Source organism: Centruroides vittatus, unplaced genomic scaffold (genome assembly GCF_030686945.1).
Source record: "Centruroides vittatus isolate TY-2023 unplaced genomic scaffold, ASM3068694v2 contig_460, whole genome shotgun sequence".
NCBI classification, from domain to species: domain Eukaryota; kingdom Metazoa; phylum Arthropoda; class Arachnida; order Scorpiones; family Buthidae; genus Centruroides; species Centruroides vittatus.
Genome location: NW_027122256.1, coordinates 775,259 through 796,644, shown reverse-complemented (window position 1 = coordinate 796,644; position 21,386 = coordinate 775,259). Strand labels below are relative to the sequence as shown.

The 21,386-nt window shown below is 28.2% G+C and overlaps 1 protein-coding gene across 6 annotated transcripts in view; it reads left to right on the top strand.

Annotated features, from left to right (window-relative positions):
* The window catches only part of LOC136977517 (HMG box transcription factor BBX), a 93,832-nt gene extending 73,487 nt beyond the window's left edge, over nt 1-20,345 (top strand). For 4 of the 6 annotated variants that reach the window (XM_067273006.1, XM_067273007.1, XM_067273009.1 and 1 more), the window contains exons 5-9: nt 1,373-2,577; nt 4,678-4,941; nt 8,751-8,860; nt 13,712-13,963; nt 19,179-20,345. In XM_067273006.1, the coding sequence (XP_067129107.1) occupies nt 1,373-2,577; nt 4,678-4,941; nt 8,751-8,860; nt 13,712-13,963; nt 19,179-19,183 (1,836 nt within the window). In that variant the 3' untranslated portion in view covers nt 19,184-20,345. The remainder of the gene's footprint in view (nt 1-1,372; nt 2,578-4,677; nt 4,942-8,750; nt 8,861-13,711; nt 13,964-19,178) is intronic. The other 2 variants (XM_067273005.1, XM_067273011.1) reach the window with 2 other exon arrangements.
* Nucleotides 20,346-21,386: the final 1,041 nt, after the last annotated feature.

The window sequence follows — 21,386 nt, the reverse complement described above, 5'->3', positions numbered from 1 at the left end:
TAGAACACATCTTAAAAGAAACTAATGTAGTTTATGTGATCTCTTGTGCATGTAGTAACCAATACTATTACACTGGAGAAACAAAAAGGAAAGTTCAAATCAGATTTAATGTATATAAAAGGCCTATTAAACTTAAATATAAAAACTGAACAATAACAGAACACTGTGAGAAATGTAATTGTAATATTGATATGAATGGGAATAAAATATTACTTTATGAAGAAAATATGACAACACGAAAAATAAAAGAACATATAAATATTATAAATAGAAAAAGTGAAATGAATTTAAATAATGGAATTGAACTTAGCACCATCTGGAATGAATATATTAAGAAAGATGTGGAAGAATAGAAAGAGAAGAGAATAACAAGAATGGAAAATAAAGTGATAGGCAAGAGGATTACAGGAAAAACTATTCAAAAGATCACAGACAGAGGAAGTTGGATCAATACAAAGTTGAAAGAACATTATAAATGTGACTGAAGAAGGATGTCAGTAAAGAATATGACATTCGAAATGCATTTCATCAAATGGAGGATAGAGGGGCAAGATTTATGGTCCTTATACTAACAATTTTATCTGTTTATCTTGTTTTAAAGTTTTTTAAAAATTTCTATAATTCTAAGAGATTTTTAATAAACAAAATAAATTATATAAGCTACCATGAATTTGAATTATATATGAAAACAAATTTTAGTTTACATTTAAATGCTTTTTATGCATTTTACGCATATACGTTACTTTGGTTTGTTTTGTGAAATGTTGACATGGAATGTTGTCTTCATCATCATCGGTAACAGCATTAAAGAACAACTACTTACTTTCTCTATTATGGATTGTTTCTGCTTTCATTTTTCTCCATATTTTCTGTCGTTATTTTAATTTTCAGTCTTTTTTGATCTTCCATCTTCATTCTTTTTTCAATGTTACTTTTTACATTTAGAATCTTTCTTTGCTTCATAAATCTTTAATTTATCTGTGGTTTGTAAATTCATCATATTTTAGTTAGAAATGAACCTATTATAAATTTTTAGGAATATATATCAATAAATAATAACAAATTAATGCAAAAAATAAATACTGGAATATCAGTGTAGAATGTGAATTATTTAATGCATAATGCACTACTGAAAACAACAACAGAAATCAGTGAATTTTGTAATATTTTTGTTTAATTTATTTGATGAAAAAGTTTTGGGAAGATTTTAATTAAAAACCAAATAATTACAAAATTTTTGAAGCATTTTGTGAATTTTAGTGCTATATAATTTAGTAACAAATTTATTTTTTCTTTTACATTATAGTGTTATTTAAAAAAGATTTCATTTATATTTTTGTAGATGTATTTCAGTTATTTAACTTTTTTGTAGATGTGCACCAATGCTGAAGTGCAAAAAAGATGTGGACCACAGTCTACCTCTAAAAATTGTACATTTAATGTTGGAATATCAAATATCCAAGGAAATGACAGATCTGCCAAAGAATCTCCATTTACTCAGTCCAGTTCTGTTCGAATAAATGCAGGGAAAAATACCTATAGTCAAATACCTGTTTTTAATGTTAATGCTGCCAATTATGTCATTGACCGTGCCTTTAGCCAGTCATTAAACTCAGCTAGTTTTTCCAAGAGCTTTTTAGAGCATCCAATTTCAAAATCATTTGAACCACTCATCTCAAAGACATCAGCATCTACAAAATTAAATGAACATCCTACAGAAATGCAGTTATCAAATCAACAAGAGCAACCACTGAATTTATGTATGGAAAAAGAAAAAACTATTAAAACCAGTCAGCAGCAATTAATTAATCATTTAGTTGTAAAATTTATGGGAGGTCCAGGATGTAGTAATATAATTGATTCTACAAATGATAAATCAGTGCAAAAATATAATCATACTTCTAATAATTTTCAACAAGAACTCAATAAAGATGAAATTACATCATGTAATTCATATGAAATAAATCATAACACTGATAATATGAATAATAAAAACGATACAGAAAACTTTAATCATAAAGATGATGCTTCTTTACATTGGAACAATCAAATGCCAGACAGAGATATGGTTGGTTCAAAATATGAACTAACAAGAGAAGATTATAAAAGTAATGTTAATCCCCCTGTAAAAAGATTAATTTCTTCACCTCCAAAAAAAGCCAGAGCACTTAGATGTTTGATATCAGATAATCCAGAAAGTGAAAGTCATATAATGGAAGTAGATACTGATAAAGTGACTAAAGAAAGTCCTTCTAATAGTCATACAAGTAGTCCAGTTGACAGTAATGGTGTATTTGATGTATCACCTGGGCAAAGAAAGTCTCAGCGTTTATGCAAAGGAAAACGTTATCAAGCACTTATTTCAGAAGGTTTGATACAACCGGTAAAAGAAAGAAGAACAAGTAAGTCATCAACAAGTGAAGATAAACAAGGAAGTGATACAGAATCAGTTAAAGATGTTGATGTCAGATCACCTGCAAATCGACGTAACAGAAAACGAAATGCTTCAGATTCGTCAGAAAGTGTTACAAGCATAAAATCAGATAAAGACGAACCCTCTAAGAAATCAAAGGGAGGGTAAGTAATTATTAATAATTATAAAAATTTAAAGGATAAATATCATAAAAATTTTGCATAATAATTATTTAGTAGTAAATGTTAATGATGTATAATAAATATTTATATTTAACATTATAATAATTTTTTATTTTACCTTTTTAATAAATTTAAAATATAGAATTTAAAAATATTGCAATAATAAAATATCCTTATAAAATTTTCACGTTATCAACACATCTTTCAAACACATCAATTTACCGGATTGTCTCTTCCACTTCGACATTATTTCTTGATTCTCAAAAGTCTAATAAGTCACAAAATTCTTTAAGTTGCCAGATATTAGAGATGTATTTACAAAGTATACTTTATCGTATTATAATAAATCTTGTCTTTACTAAAATATTGACTAACTCTCTAAGTTGATATATAGTACAAGATGGTAAGTGAATATTTGGCATTAAATAGTCAAATCATTTATAATTTTCTTAATTAAAATGTTTGACTTAAAAACTGTTTATGCATTGTCAAATTTAAAACTTGATTCGAAGGAAACTAAATTTGAAAGAATTGAAATTGAAATATGTTATAGAACACCATATGAAAAGATTTTATACATTATAATTTATCATTTTTTATACAGAAACTTTTATTGTCAGCCCATTTCTTTCAAACTTCTTTCGGCCCTTCTTTTAGCATAACCAGTAGCATTAATTGTGACACAAATTTTGTTTCACATTTGAATTTCAGAGTTTACTGTTGTTTCAAGATAGTTTTCTTTAATTCTATTTGTATGCTTGAAGCATTTCAATTCTGAAAATATAAAATTTGATTGTCTTTTTTTTCCCCTGACATTATGGGTACATGGGAAATGAAGAAATTCAAAAATGAAATTGATAATAAATCATTAAGAAGTAATCGTCAATAATATCATCAGATATTACTCGTTATCAAATTTTTTGTTTTGTCATAAATGTTTCAATGTGATTTTTAATACAAGAAATAAAATATCCTAAGTTCTTAGTAACCTTAAAACAAGTATAATAATGTTTAAACTTGTTGGGACTAAGTATGTTTCATTGATTATTTTCACATTACTGACAATACTCAAATATCAAAATAAAATAAGCACTTTTAATTAAGCACTTTTGCTTGTTACTTTTAAGCATCTTCAGAATATACATAAAGAACAATGGAAATTGAATTGCATAGAACAGTTTTTTAAATTTCAAATCTAAAAAAATATGAATAATATCCTGGAATGCATTCCAGGATAAATAGCCAATAAGGCCCGTAGGCTTACATGATTATTTACTTTTATGTTTTTGTCTAAATCTTTTTAAAATTCATTTAGTTTTTAAAAAGTAATTGTAATTTCTCAAAATATAAATTTAAAAATAAACACAGTTTTTTACGTAGAATTACGTAATTCTATGGATGAAGTCAATGAATTTTCAAAAATATTACAAAAAATTATTATTGCAACTTCTAGAAGAGAGTTGGTTTTATAGTGCCTAGATGGAGAAAGTAAATAATTTAAATTATTAAAAGATGTGCAATGCCATATTTGTTTAGTCTTAATTTTATAATAAATTAATTAATTTAAAACATTATAGTAATCTGTAAAGAGTAGCTGTATTTTTAATTGCAAGTTTTTTTAATGTTGCAAAGAATTATTTACAAATTTAGTTTTAATATTAATATTCTGAAAATTTTATTTAAGTAAAATTATTAATAATCAGTAAATATTAGATTTTTAGATCTAATCTAATAAATTGTTTCATTTGTACATAAATTTACAATTTACTCAAATTAAGTCCAAGAGATATCATTCAATTTACTTAATTATTAAAGACAAAATCATATGTACCTAAACCTCTCCAAAATCACAAATTCAACAAATAGAATAGTAGTAATTGAAAATATATAATGCAAAATTTAAAAGGGGGTATCAAAATTCATGACATTTTTCTCAATTTATATTACACGAACAACTCAACATATATTCTATTTGAATATATAATAATTGAGAATATTGATTTATTTACTCTGAGAAAAAAAAATCTGATAATTTCAAAACTGTCATGTATTGATAAATGATGCTGAAATTTTATTTTGTAGATTATTTGATTTAGATGAGCAAATTGCTGCACTTCCAAAATGCAATATGGAATCTTTTACTAAAAAAATGAAACAGCAAGTGTCTGGAGACAATTTTGCCTTTCATGATGATCGTTTTCATAGTGATACTGATCCTGCTAAAGATCCTGATTTTAAACCAAGTGCTGCTATTGCTAGACGTTTACGGCACCAAGGAAAAAATACAGATTCAACTTCAGGAACTTCAAAACACAATAATTCTTCGAGCAAAAGATTTAAATCTGGGTAAGAAATCTAAGATGATTTTAAAATGTACCGTTATTAATTTCTTCGAAACGTTTTTCAGAAGTTTATTGTTTCTATCTGTGTAGTTTGCTTTATACAATTATAAAAATTACAATTAAAATAAAGTACCAGTTATTTAACCAATTATTCATTTCTCATCAAAATTACAATTCAAAGTGATCACAATGAAAGAGTTCATATTCAGAACTCTTTGTAGAAAGAACTATTGGGTGAATCTCAACCTAATTTAGTATACATACTGTTCTATGCATGCAGATTTGATTTCTGGGAAAAAATTTTACTTTAAGTTTCAGTTGCTAGAGCAAAATTTGGTGCTATCATCTAATGTCTGTATTACATAAGTTTTATAACTAATTTTGGGTATAAAAACAGTCACTATTCTTCGACAGGTGAACAGTCATGCTGCTGTCTTTGCCAGATTGTGCATTCCTTGTTCAATTCTTTTATTAATGATATGGCGATGCCAGCTTGGCACTTAAGGAATTTTGATCTTCCTCTGACTATTAGGAATCTTAGGAAACTGATTTTGCATTTTGCGGAGACTAGAGCTTTTGCTGTGAAACCAGGAGAGAGTCACAAACTAATTGGATCTCTAAAAAATGAAAGCATTGCTACTGCAGTAGTAGAGCTCAGAATGAAAAATTATTGTGGCATCAATAGTACATGTGCAATATCATGGCAAGTAGACATTCCCTACACATCAGTGTGGAAGGTTCAATACAAAAAGTTCCAATCCATATGAGATATTCTACAATCAGGAATAGCTTTTTTGTAATAACGATAAATGAAAAACATTTTCCATGACATCTGTAGTTTGGATGATAATTGATGATGTATGGACTTGGCAAATTCTGTGGAGTGATGAGGGTTATTTTCATTATATGGCAATATGAACACACAACTATTATGTTTAGTCTGACAAAACTTCACATGTTCACCAACAAATTCCATTTCACTAACCAAAGATAACAGTGTGATATGGTTTCACAGTACATTTTGTCATTGGTCTTTATTACTTCACATGGGCCAGTGACATTTTCTGTTAATACCACTAAGTATGACAATATGCTCCAAAACTGTCATTCCAGCATTGCAGCAGGAAATTGTCTGAACACAATCCTTATGCAAGATAATATCAACCACTCATATCAACTTAAGTGCTCAAACCTTACTGCAATGTTTTTGCATGAAAGAATAATTAGCTGATCATTTCCAACATTATAGTCATCAAACCTAAAAGAGCTTCATTTTTCAAGGCAATGTTTCTAATCCAGCTGTCTTAAAGACAAGATTTCACAGGTTCAACAACTCTGTGCAGGTCAGTTTCATTCCATCATCAAGTGTGTTGTGCAGCAAATGCAGTTTTTAGAGCATGGAGATGTAGATACATGTCTTTGATATAATTGCCAGTTTCACATTCCACACCTGTAATCATATTAATCATATCTAGTAATTGAAATAAAATCATTAAAATTTTGTTTTTTAACTCCTGAAATTCTTTAGAGAATGTATATAATTTGCACATTAAGGAGACAGCAGTGCCAAATTTTAGCCAAGCAGCTGAGTTTTGAAGTAAAATTATCTCAAAAATTGAAACCCCACATACAGAAAAATGTGTACCAAATTTGGTTGAGATTTACCCAATAGTTCTTTCTACAGAGAGCTCTGAATACATGCTATTTATGATCCTGTATGTGTGCGTGAAGTTATATTGTGTATATATATATATCTGCTTTTTTTTATACAACTATAGATGATATGATAAAATTAATATTATTAATATGTTGTTTTGTATGATATTGTCATGCTACAAATTAGTAAAAAATTTAATTTCTTCATTTATAAGTGTATAAGTAACTTTTTTGAGATACTTAATTTGAAAAAATAATTCAGAGTTATAGTTTTTGATGCCAAAATGACAGGTAATTCAAATAGTAAGTTTTACTTGCTTTGTGTAGTTTAAAGTCTCCGATGAAATCAAATTCCAAAAATATTTATGTAGTTTAAAAATATCTTCATCAATATCATTCACTTATTATGGACAGATTCCGTGATAGCATTAAACTGGATAAGCAATGACTTCAATGAATAGACAGCATTTGTCAAATACAATACAAGAAATACAACTAATGATTGTATCTGATTAATGGAATTACAATATACCTGCTAATCTGACCATTCCTTGCACAGATCAATGTTGGATTAGTAAGAGTTCTGGATTACTGAGATATAAAAGATGTCAGTTTAATTCTTTATTAACTTTAATGTTACATGTTTACTGTCTGTAGTACACATGTATTTAAAAATAAATAAGTGTCTAATATTTCTGTACAGTAAAACAAATTTAAAATGTAATATAGCACAATTGAAACGTTGCATAATTCTGTTCAGTGTAGTTTATTTGCTTTAATAGAGATGCTAATCGATAGCATGCTTTGTCACACAATCATTTTATGAGCATTATATCAGTACTGCATGTGTCTGGTTGTTGCATAATGTACTGCAAGAAAATGTTGCACCAGCTTTGGCACCAGCAGTGTGAGAAATCTTTGTTCTCTCTGCCTCTATGGTGTCCTCTTCCTCATCACTTTTATCTTGCACACTTTTGATGATTTCTTCATCTGTTAAAGAATGGTCTATGTCATAATATACCTCATTCAACCAATTAGTAATGTCCTCTTCATCAACTTCTCCTGGAAGCTTGTGGAATATATCAATGATCACAGCATCTGGAAATGATTCTGAATTGACTGACTGACTATCGCTTGATGTAGACTCCAACTCAGTGCCAGTCAAAGGTCATGCTTTTTTTCCATCATTTCAGTATTGTAGTACTCTCTGCAATGTCCCTTATGTCTGTTGTTTGGAAAACATAATGCATGTTGATCATCTATGTCTTTAGCATAGCTTCTTGGATTTACATCACAGCTGGAGGTCAGATAATTGAGAGACTGGATTAGTAAGACTCTACTATACTATCCCAACAAACAAGATTCAATAGATTTTTTTAAGTGAGAAAAGTGTTTGCTTGGATATTAAAATAGTCATAATTTTTTGTTTTGACTAAGTTAGATGGTAAAATTGTCAGAGGAATGGCTAAACTTACAGTATCAATAAATAAATGGTAAAGTTAATTTTGTAGAAACTGAGAAAAGAAAACAAGTGTAAGTAATAGTGACAGTTCTAAATGAGAAATCAATTTTAAGCTGAAAATGTAACAAATGCTATTAGTGAATTATATATACAACAGCATAGTCTACTTGATTTACAAAAAACAGTGTAAAAAATAGACAAGTGAAAGAGGGAAACAAATTTTATAGCAGAATCTGTAAAGATTTATTGAAATAAAATTATACAGAATGCTTACTTTATGGAGAGAATTTTTATATCAATGATCTACTAAATGAGTCTTTAAATCATTTGTACAGTACAATTCAGTTTTAAATGAAACAGAACAGTTAAGAATAAGATGATGATGATGATTCATTATAAAATCATAAATTATTATTTACCACTTATCTTTGTCATAATTTAAATTATTTATAATAATCTAATTACATTTAAAGAAGGGATCAACAGCTCTACAAGATAAACAAGATCAAAACACATTAAATGCTAATGTTTTTCACTGAATTTTCTGGACTTTCCAGTCTAATATTAGCTGATTTGTTTTCATTATTTTATTATTTTGAATTTATATAGAAATAGGTTACTTTAAAACAATTACTAAATGATATTTGTAAATATTTGTATATTATATTTTAAAATTTTACATAATTTATTTAAAGGGACTTTGATCTTGAAGAACACATTGCTGCACTGCCTAAATGTGATATAGAAATATTAAACAGACCTCGAAGAATGAAAAGACGCAATTCATCATCTAATAATCGACAAGGTATTGTTATATAATTTTTAAAATGAATAATTTATAATTATTTGAATAAAATTGATTTAACATACATGAAAATAATGATGATGATCTTTTGCTATAAATTCCAAAATTTTTATTGTAATATCGAGTTTAAATTTTAAGTTCAATTTTATAAATATTGAATATAAATAATAACTTCTTAAAATGACTTTGAGATGATAAAATTAAATTCCTTTTAAAAATGTCTTTGTGTATGATACTGAAATTATTCTGTTTCATATCAAACAACATATTTTTGTAGATTTTCAAATTTTATTAAATATTAGCTAAGAAAATAAACCAATAAGGAAAACTTATTTTATTCATTTGTTTTAAGATTTTATGTAAGATTAAGATTGATATTATTTATGAAATACTAAATGAATCAATGTATGCATATTTTCAAATGAACTTATTACTAGATAAACACTAATTAGTAATTGAAGATCAAGATTAATTCATTAATGATTTGCTACTATTAATATTCAAATAAAAGTTTTAAAATTGTTGTTTGAATGTCTTTATTTTTTGACAAGTCATAACATATTTTTAACTCTAAGCTCTGAAAATTTCTTCTTTTTATGTACCTGGAGACAAAATTGTTTTTACTCAATATGTAATTGGTTCAAACACCATTATTTTTTAGGAATTATTACATCCACAAACTCCAAAAATATTAGCCAATCAACAATTTTATTTCACCCAGATGCATTTCAGTAATTACAATATTTCCCTCCTTGGTGGATTCTCTTTCATACAAGCCAAACAAAGCAAAGACACTTTTTCAATACTCTAGTAAATATACAACAATAACATTAAACTTACCATTTACAATTATACATCTAAAATATTTACCCCTCAGTAATTTTCAATTTTTTCATTATTTTGACTACTTTCATATTAAAAACATTTTTTTCTGTTTTAAAAAAAGGGAAAAAAACATAATTCTTTAAATTTAAAAAAAACTTAACTTATATCTTCAATTATTGGAATACCTGTGTTATTTTCATTATCCATGCTTCATTAGCTGTATTCCTTGTCGTCATTACCTTCATTTGTTGCTTTCCTCCTTATTTACCAGCACTCCCACTGCAAATGGAATACCATATTGTATTTACTCTTTAGGCCACAAGAGTAATTTTTATAGCAAAACCAATCAAACAACTTTCTCTTCAGCTGATTTTGTCTTGAATGGATTAAGCTGATTTTGGCAAATTTTGTGCTTAGAGTTAAAAAAAAATATTGAACAAATTGTAAATTAGCTAATGAAAAAATTCTCCTCATCTAAAATGGATTACGTAAAATTCCATTTCATTTCATTCATAACAACAGAAGTTAATATGGCCAAATTTCTAATATATATTACCAATATGCTTCTCATTTAAAAAAATTACATATACAGTGGGTGATCAGTTAATGAACATAATCCATTCCAAGACTTTGTTTGCTATCTGAATTGTTCATTAACCAATTATCAATTTACCATAGGTTTTTATGGGAATTTGATTAATTCGTTCTGGAGTCTCCAAAAAATAAAAAATATATACTTTTTTACTATGTTTATTTATATGTAATAATAAAAATATATATACACAGTCTTGCATTTTTATTAGTCATGTTTTTTCTGTTTGTGGGGTTAAAGAATCTGTCTAATGTTGATAGCTTTTTCTCCTTCAGGATTTTTCACAAGTAATTAATAGCATTGTAATTGTAGAGATCCCTAAACCTATTAACTTCAACCTGGTTTGGATTCCATTCTAAGACCGTTGTTCTGACATCTTCCCACTTCTTCAAAAGATCTTTAATAGCAGATCGGCATTAATTGTCTTTTTCAGAAGAAAACATGGTTAATGTGAGCCTAGGTATACAAAATGGCGCGCTTCCGGTCGCCATCTTGTTTGCACACGCAAATGTGCAAACAAGATGGCAACCGTCGACAATAACATAAACGCGCCTATATTTAATTTTTTTTAAAACTAAAACATTTTTAAAACGTAAATTTGCTACTTACTTTTTCCCCTGCTTTTGGTTACTTTTCCTACTCTTGGACCAGAAACGAAAAATAAAAAAGTCATCATACTACCTATAAATTCAATCGATGCATGGACGAAGTGAATTACGAGATTCTATACATCAGTGGTTCGAACAAAATTTGCCTGTATTGTACATAAATTTTACTCCTCTTAAGAACTGCAGTCTTACGATTCACATCTCTCGACTTTTCATATATGATAGGTAGCGTCTCCATAGAGGTTGGCACCTGCGATCCACGGCCACCTAGCCTTCCATGTGTCGTTCACGTTGTCTTTCGTGTTGGAAATCACTATTACATATACTTGGTTATGACAAATTTAACACGTTTAACACACATTTGCACACTTATAAACACGTTTAACACACATTTGCATACTTTTAAACACATTTAACACATTTACACACTTTAAACGCAAATTTGAACCACATATAAACCCTTTACAAAATTTTTACCTCACTTACACAATGTTAACACACCTTTAATACACTTTTATGACATTTAACACACATTAAACACATTAATGACATGTTTATCATGTTAATTACCATTGACAAACTTTCCTCCTCGATAACTTTAGACTTCGAGTAAATTGTACAAATTTGAAAAAAACACAGACACTTTTAAAAAATTAACAACGTACATAATCCGTCTACATCGTAACCAAAATTCGAAATTCACATTATTCCTCATGTTTCCCGAACGGAATTTTTTGATGGATATTTGCATACGAAGGCATCATTACTATCAGCGCCATCTACATTTCTTTTCTAAAAACACTTGCCATCAAGGTTACCGGAAGCGCCGCCATTTTGTATACCTAGGCTCACATTAACTGAAAACATATCTCGCCAGTTTCTTCATGTTCTTCATTCAAGAGTTCTTGGTGTTCTTCTGTTGTCAGATCAGTTTCTGGTTCCATTATGAGCTCTTCAATGTTCTTTATTTCTCAGATGTGATTTTTGTTACTCCTTAAGCTGCTTGAGCCTCCTTGATTATACAGTATCTTTCTTAGATAAGATTGAACTGCAGCCTACTGTAGAACTGTTCAAGCCATACTGCCCAGCAACATTAGACATCTTCTGCCCACTCTCACCTTTCAAAAATAAAAACTGATGCAAAACTTAACGAGTGCCTGCCTGACAGTCTTGTGAATACTATAAAATAATTGTTTGTCAGAAAAATAAAAGGTTGGAATTACAAGGAAAGTTTCACAGTTTAGAGGAATACTATCTGATCAGTATATACCAGGTTGAGTGACGATGTCGATGTCTCCCGCACTCTGGAAAGCTTTGAATTGTTGCCTGAAGACAAGGGAAGACCAATTGGTATTCATTATTTTAGTCACTTCTTGTGTTTGTTCTATGAGGTGTTTGTTATCCGATCACAAAAATCTTTCGTGGAAGGGTTCATTATCCAATTTGTTTGTTAACTGATCACCCATTATACATATAATTTACATTGGTTTTTTTACTCATAAAAAAAATCTGCTTATTTTTATCAACAATATTTGTGATTTAAGCAATTGTAAAATTTGTTGAAAATATTTAACACTGTGAAAGTTCTGTGACATTTTTTTCCACTTTCTTTCCACCTTGTAGGCATTAAAAGTGCCCTTTTTTTTCATATTTATTATTAGTATGGTTGGGTCCACAATGGAATGGCCAATTAGTGAGAGACAGGGCACAACATAACTGGAATATACTACTACTGAAAATTTCCTGGGGTTACTTGACTGGATTAGATCCTGAGTTCTTAGAGTGATAGCTGTGATAGTTAAGATGTCATCCCATTTAGTCATTGATATTCTATAAGATTCAATAGTGTCTTTTGGCATTTGTAAAAACTATATTTGACATTTAGATAATTGATATACAGTAGAGCGTCGAAAAGTGGAACCAATTGGGGACTGGGGTCCTTCCAGTTAATGATTTGTTCCAGTTTCCGACTTTGTACGAAAAAATACATTAACCTGTCCAATGTTCAAATTTTTTTCCGTTGCGTATCACTTCCTGTTGAATTTTTCTCTGTTGCGTGTCGCTTCGTGTTGAATTTTCGTCGATTTTAAGCCCAACGAAAATTTTTATAATAATCATTGAGGCTATCGTATCGTTAAAAATTATTTCTGCATTTTGTACAAACAAAATAAATATATTAAAGAATATAAAAAACATGAAAATTATACTTTAGAAGTAAATCTAGTATCAAAAACATTCGATTCAGCACGACACAGTCCGACTGAAAATCGTTCCACTTTCCGGCCGTTCCACTTACCGACGTTCCACTTATCGACGCTCTACTGTATTCGATAAACCTCAAAAATTTTATTCAGTTTGTACTCCAAGAATGCATTTCATAGTATATAATATAATAATTTATCTTTGTAATAGTTAAATATAATATCTTATCATTTTATTTAAATATTTGGTAATAAAGTAATTAGATTAGTAATAATGATCTCTAAATAATGTCGTTATTCAACTTTGTGTTTCTTCACACCAATTTTATAATTAAAATGATAAATTTAAAACATTTGGTTCATTGTTATTTGAATGAACTATTGATTTTAACCGAATAATTGAATTATCATTGTTATTGTTTTCAATTTTATACTGATTAGAATGTTTTTATTGCTAATTATGTTTTTTTATTAAACCCCTAAAACAATTTGGTTAAATTCAGAAAAAAAATCATAAATTTTTTATTCTGCATTGTTTTTTAATATTTTCATATTGATGGTTTATTTTATAACTGAATTAAATTACAATTACACAGTATTTAAAAAAGTAAATTTAATTTTACAGATAAAGGCAGCTTTTATCCTCTTTCTTATTCACCTTCAAGTGAAGGAGAAAAAGTACAAAGTGATACTGAAGAATTAGTAGAAACAGATAATGAGGATAAAATAAACAATCAAACTCAGGCGGAAAACGATGATTCAACAGAATTACAAGAATCAGATAAACATTTCCAGCATCCTCAAAATTCATTAGTTGGGAGTCAGAAGAGAAAAGCCAGAAAAAGGTCAATAACTCATTTAAATATTGATCATTCAGGTAAATTTATTTACTAATATAAGAATTAATAAACAGAAATCTCTTTAAAACAAATTTACATAAAAATTTATTGTAAATAACAAAATTTTTAGTAAAAGGTTTACTTTAATAAAAACATACATTAGAAATTTTGTTTTTCTTTTTTTCTTTATTCTAGAATTTTTATTTAATGTGTTTAATATTTTTTTATTTCTGGGATTTTTTTGTTAGAAATTTGGAAAAATAATTAAGTAGTTTATAGAGTGCATAAATTTTTTAAATATAAAATTAAATAAATTGTAATAAATTATCTGTACTGAGTATTGATATTTACTAAGTGACTTAAAAAACTCTGGTTATTTTTGATTTAAAAACTTCAGGTTAATAAATGTACATTTGTCAATGAAATAGGCATAATTTATTAATTGTTACATAGGGTGAGTATAATTAAACTGATGGTATTTGAAACATTGTGGAGGGTGATCTGGTAGATGGATTGTGGCAAGAGTTGGTGAATGTCTTAATGAGATCAAGTTGTGTATGATGTGCAAGTAAAAAAAAATAGTTAAATTTTGTACCACCAGATGATGGTGATACATATAAAAAACAAAAAATACAGGTTGAAGAGCAATAAATTTGCAAATCCATTTTACACTTTTGGCATCTATTGCTAAAAGTGTAAAATGGCTTGGTCCACAGTTACTTTAAGTATATCTTGTGAGATAGCTGAAACATTCTACTTAATCTTTTTCAGTTTGGCAAGATTTGCAACACTAAACTCTGCTTTTCAAATAATCCCATAACTGGAATCACAAGGGTTTAGATCTGGAGAATAGGGTGGCCAAGCAGTTGGAATATTTTATGAAATCACTATTGTTCTCAAATGTGGAGCATAGCAATTGTGTTCATGCAGTATGAAGTGGTTCTTCATCTTGCATGAAAGTTATGATGTCTGAAAACAGTTTTTCTCTTGTAAAGCTGAGATAATATCATTATGAAGAAAATTTGTATATCATTCTCCATTCAGTATCCAATACATGGGGCTTTGTAGCATTACTTTTTCAATGAAAAAGGGTCTAATTATGAAGTTTGCAGTGAACCCACACCACACAGTAACATAATCTGAATGCAAGTAAACTTGCATGTTAATGTGTTTTATCTGTAGGCATTTTTGGTGTAATGCTGCCACTTATTGGTAAAAAAAAAAATTGAAATTTTTTTATTCATGCATCTTCTTTCTCCATGATCCTATTATGACATTCATCAAGTCTTGTTGCAATCCACTCTCTATCACATTTAAGTATTATCAGTTTAATTAATTTACGTAGTATATTAATAAAAGTTCAAGGACAAATATACATACAATTAAAAATTCTGTGTAATAGAAGAAATCTGTCCTTTTTCACAGACCTCAGGAATAGAACAAAGTTGCATGGTGGAGTTGACATTTATTTTGAGGCTCTTTTCAGTCTCAATATGGAATATTTGCTAAAATTTCTGTGGTAATTTTTACAAGTTTTTTGTCAATGAGTACATTTGTTTAACACGTTAACTGCCACCTGTAATATGATATTTTCCGTTTTTTCAGGCCACAACGAGAAAATTTGATATTTAATATTTTATTATGATATAAATAGAATGGTCATTATATAACAGTCGGTAGGGTGAAGATAAAAAAAATATATGAACGACGACTGGCGGTCGTATGGCCTTGAACCGGAGACTATAAGACCACGGGCTATTTATATTACAACCCGCTGTAATTACACGTGCTCATCTAATTAAAAGTTTTTACATCTATGTGTTAAAAGTATTTTACAGTTTGTTTGGACTGCACATGTTTATTTCATCTTGTAATCTAAGACACGTGCAGTACAAAGTAGTACATGTGTGACGTAGGCTAATAAACAATAGGTGCTGGTCGAATTTTACAAATTTGCTATAAGCAATTTGACAGTTATTCACAGTTAAGATGGCAAGCACAAGTGGTGTGTCGACCTCGCGTACCGAGCACAAAGAAAGCAGCGAATCTGATGAGAATACTATATCATATTCCGAAGATCTGAGCGACTATGATTCGATACATTCATCTGATGAAGATGAAGATGAAGATTTGTGTGAGGTGAGTGACGTTTGGAAAATTATTCCACCTAACGGATGCATAAAACATCAGGTCTTTCCTCACACATTCAATGCAGGACTGAGAAACATAAATTTGTCCCCCAATGATGAGCCGATAAAGTTCTTTGCACTTTTTATGAATGATAATGTAATTGAACATATCACAGAACAAACGAACATTTATGCTGCACAATCATTGGCAGGAAAAACTATAACTAAAAGTAGCAGGCTAAGATTATGGAAAGATACAAATACAGGGGAAATGAAGAAATTTCTTGGACTTTTATTATGGATGGGGTTAGTAAGATACCCGAAGTTAACTGATTATTGGAGTAAAAAACGTATATATAAAAACGATATTGCACCACAAACCATGTCACGTAACAGATTCGAATTATTGCTATCGATGTGGCATTTCTCAAACAACAAAGAAAGTGATGGACACTGACTACATAAAATAAATCCTCTGAAAGACATACTTGAAGAGCTTTATCAATACTATAATATACCTGGTGAATATTTATGCGTAGATGAAACAATGGTCCCATTTAGAGGACGATTACATTTCCGTCAGTATATGCCTGGAAAACGTCACAAATATGGTGTTAAATTGTACAAAATTGCTGATGCTACTGGATACACTTATGGCATACAAATTTATAAAGGTAAAAGTGAAAAACCACAGGGAAACGTTTCTCTATCAACCGATATTGTGCTAAAGCTAGGTGAAAAATATTTAGGTGAAGGACGTACATTCACAACAGATAATTACTATACATCGATTGAGCTGGCAGAACATTTATTAGAAAGAAGTACCCATCTTATAGGAACCCTGAGAACAAATAGGAAATGCATCCCCAAGGAAGTAGTAAACAAAAAATTATCTAAAAGCGAAATTATTGGTATGCATAATGAAAAGGGAATAGTTGTAGCTAAGTGGAAAGATAAACGAGACGTGCTTATGTTGTCTACAAAACATACAACAGAAATTACTTCTACAGGTAAAAGAAACTACGAACAAGAAGAAATTTTGAAACCTAAAATAGTTCAAGACTATAATATTGGGAAAATGGGTATTGATTTATCTGATCAATATTCTAGTTACTCCAGTGCAGTACGAAAGTCGGTAAAATGGTATCACAAAGTTGCAATGGAGCTTATATTTGGGACTACCGTTGTCAATGCACATATTATTTACAATAAGATATCTGATAAAAAAATATCTATTACTACGTTCAAAGAGTTTTTAGTGCAAAGTTTACTCAATGGTGATGAAAGTCAACAAGAACCTGCAGTTCCAAACCTGAAAAAACACACATTGGAAACAGTTACAGATGTCGACAAGAGAAATAGAAAACTAAGGAAGCGTTGTGCATCCTGCTACGCTGAAAATACACAGCAATTTGGAAGTCGTAGAGCTGATAAGGCAAGCGTAACGCCACGAGTTGCTACATATTGTGCGCAGTGTCCAGGAAAACTGCAATGTGTGCAAATTGTTTTGTAAAAACTCATAAATGAATACTATATATGTATGTAAAACTCTTATACTCATTTTTATACTTTTTTTCTATAAATATATATTATTTCGCACTTATATACTTTGATTTTTGTTTTGTAATATTATTTACTTTATATGTAATAAAAGAGAATAATTAAACTAGTTTTCGATATTTTGTTCCTTTTTTTAACTATTCACTATTTAAAAAACACTATCAGATATAAAACAGTTTTTTATTTAAAAAACACTACGACCGCCGGCCGTCGGACCACTTCGTAAGACCATATGACGACCAGAAGTCCGAGCCAACTTTATAGATGTACACGAGAGGCCGCCACTAGGATGTAAAACAATGTCTTATGAAGCCAGGATAATTTAACCTTGAGTGAAACTACATTGGTTATAGTGACGACACGAGTGGTCGGATGGCTCTGTACGGCCCTAATTAGTACGACCGCCGGCGCGTCGGATGGCAGTTAACGTGTTAATTTTATTTTTGAGTAGATGTGAAGATGATCCATAGTTAAATCATAAGTACTAGTCAAATTAAATGAATTTCTGCTGGTTTACAAGATTAGCTTTTTTAATAACCAAATTAATGAGAGGTTAGTTTTAATTTGGAAAGCAGATTTGATATTCAAATCTTGATAGGAACATAATTGAATTTGATTTTAGGATAATTTCTTTATAGGACTTGAAACTATGTTGTGAGATTTGTCTTCCTTATTTTTATTGGTTTTAAAATGAAAATATATCAGGATTGAAATTTTATTAAAAGTATTTTAATAAAATTTTATATATAAATAAACAATAACATCAATACCCGATGCATTCTAACTTACAGGCCATTAATGCCGTAAGATATCTGGCTGGATAAAGGCTTTAATATTCTTTTAATTACAAAATAATTTGGTACTAGAGTGAGATGTTAGGCACCATCTCTTGTTAACATTAATAATTATAAATTTAATTAAATAATTTTAAATAATTTAGGAATATTGGAAGAAAAAAATCAGCCTGGAGCAGGACTCAAATCCACAACTCCTGCTTACCGTGCAGACGCTTTGCCAGTTATGCTACCTGGATCTCTAGTCCGATCTCCTCTTCCAACATATAGGTCTGGGTAGTTTAACTGGCAATGCGTCTGCATGGTAAGCAGGAGTTGTGGATTTGAGTCCTGCTCCAAGCTGATTTTTTTTCTTCCAATATTCCTAAATTATTTAAAATTATTTAATTAAATTTATAATTATTAATGTTAATAAGAGATGGTGCCTAACATCTCACTCTAGTACCAAATTATTTTGTAATTAAAAGAATATTAAAGCTTTTATCTAGCCCGATATCTTACGGCATTAATGGCATGTAGGTTAAAATTTTATAATAATTTAGAATTCATTGAATGTAATAGTGGATTTTTTCTACATTATCGACATGTTATTTATAATTTGAATGAAAAGAATAAAATAATTACATTGCAATATAAAATATGTTTTTGTGTTTGCTAAAAAAATTTCAAGGTATGTTCAATGTAAAATGATATAAAAAGATGTATAATTTTAAAATTTTAATTTAATCTTAATTGTTTATATAATTTTCAACTTTGATCTTTTTTTCCAGAATAAAAATACAGCATACCATTATTTAAATCCTCATTCTAACCTACATGGTTTGCCTATGCATTAAAGAAATTGTTGAACTCTCTAGAAATTGGAAATAATGCAGAATTAAGAAGAAAGCAACCCATGTACTGCCAATCAAATAAATATTAATAAGGATAAATAGAATGGATTTTCATCGTGTTTATTTTATCATTGTTAAGTATGTCATTATTCTTTGATATATGTCAAAATTTGTTGGGTAGTTGTTTAGTTGTTTTTGTTAATTAAATGACTTCTGTATACATACAGTACATTTATTCTTGCTTTATTTCTCATCCCAATATTTGTGTAGTTAATAAATTCATTTCTATTTTTAACATAAATTGACAAAAATTGAAATAGCATTTTTTATAATTTTGACAATAATAACTAGAGATTGGAAATTCTTGTTATAATTTATTTAAATTGATATAATATTTTTATTTATCATTATTAATTATATAATATAATAATAAAACAAAAAATGCTTAAAAGAAATTATTTATTTCTAGAATAAGAGTAAATTAGTAGTTAATATTTTAAAATTATTCTGATATGAATAATAAACACATATTTTATCTTTACTCATTTCAAAATTATAAAAATCTTAATAGGGTGAATCACAAAATATTGTGAGATTGTATTTTATTGGAAAATTGATAAAAATAGTTTACAAAATTCCTATTGATATATGAAAAGTTATTGTGCAGGAAATAACTTTCTTAGAAATATTCTGTGAATGTCAATTTATTATATCATTATAATACTTTTAATATTTTTAAATTTGGATACAATGTCTGTTCTTCAAAATATTTTAAATAAATGATAAATTTTTTAAATAAAATTTTTGACTTTAATATAAAATTGCTTGGATTAGGTTTCTATCCTGTATTGTTTAAATTATTTCAAATAAATAGGAACATTATAAAGTAAAAACTCCTATCTCTTATTAGTTTTTTATGTAAAATCATAATAGCACAAGTAGTTTATGAAATTTATCTTGCACTTTGAACTTCTATACACAATGTATTAAAAGATGTCCATTTGATGGAAAGGTTTACCAAACATTTAATTTTTGCCATTATTAAAATACTAAAAATGTTCCTGTTGTTCATATAAATTATAAGTTTTTTTCTATTATTATATCTTTATTGGATCATAATTTTTTTTCATGTCTTTAGATGAACTTTTTTTTGTTATAATAACAAATTAAATGTTCAAAAATTTATATGAACTTAGTTATATTTTAATGAAACATTGCATTTTATTGCTTATATTAGATATTATGCAAGTGTATTTCTTTAATTCCCTTATTGTGCAGATAAGATTTAATTTACCTTTGATTCAGAAATATTGCATGCAAAAAGTTTTCTTGCAGATTCCTTTTCTAATCATATCTCTGTCATTTGAAAATTGAGACAGTTTGTATAAAGGAACATTTTTAATCCTAAGAGATAATTTCTCTTTTGCCAAATTGGCTGTAGTTATTTTTATATATATATATATGCAGAACCATCCATACAAGAAAGTATTCAAATCTAAGAAAATAATAAATGTTATTAATGTGAAATTTAGAAACAGATAATTCAATATACTTAATGATGGAATACACATAATGATGATGGATATAACAAAGCCAAGATAAACTGTAAAATCAGATTAAATTGAGCTTTGAAATGTTGATTGGCTTGTTAATAATCACAGATTTCATACTTATTATTAATAATTAGATTTTTTAATATATTTTTTTATTTGTTATTTGTCATAAATACAAAAAAAGAAACAAAAATGAAGTATTAATTACAGTAATTAACTGAAAATTTTCATTTGTTATTATCTAATCATATTAATTCTGGAACATTTACAATATGCAGATATTAATTTAACTGCAGAAGTAAGTAAATGTAATTTACTTTACATATTACATATAATTCAAATATACTTCAAGTATCTAAATAAATTTTTAAAAATTTACTAAGTTTTTCATTTATACAGTTCTTATATCAAAATTTATATTTAGTTTTATTATTATATAATGTGTTAAATTTAAATTTAATATAATTTTTTCATATGTAAATTATGATAATTATAAATTGAAATATATTAAAGAAATACGCAATTTCATTTTAAGCATTTTTATTGTCAATTCTTAAAATTTTCTAGCAGTTTAGTTGCCAAAGTGTATGTA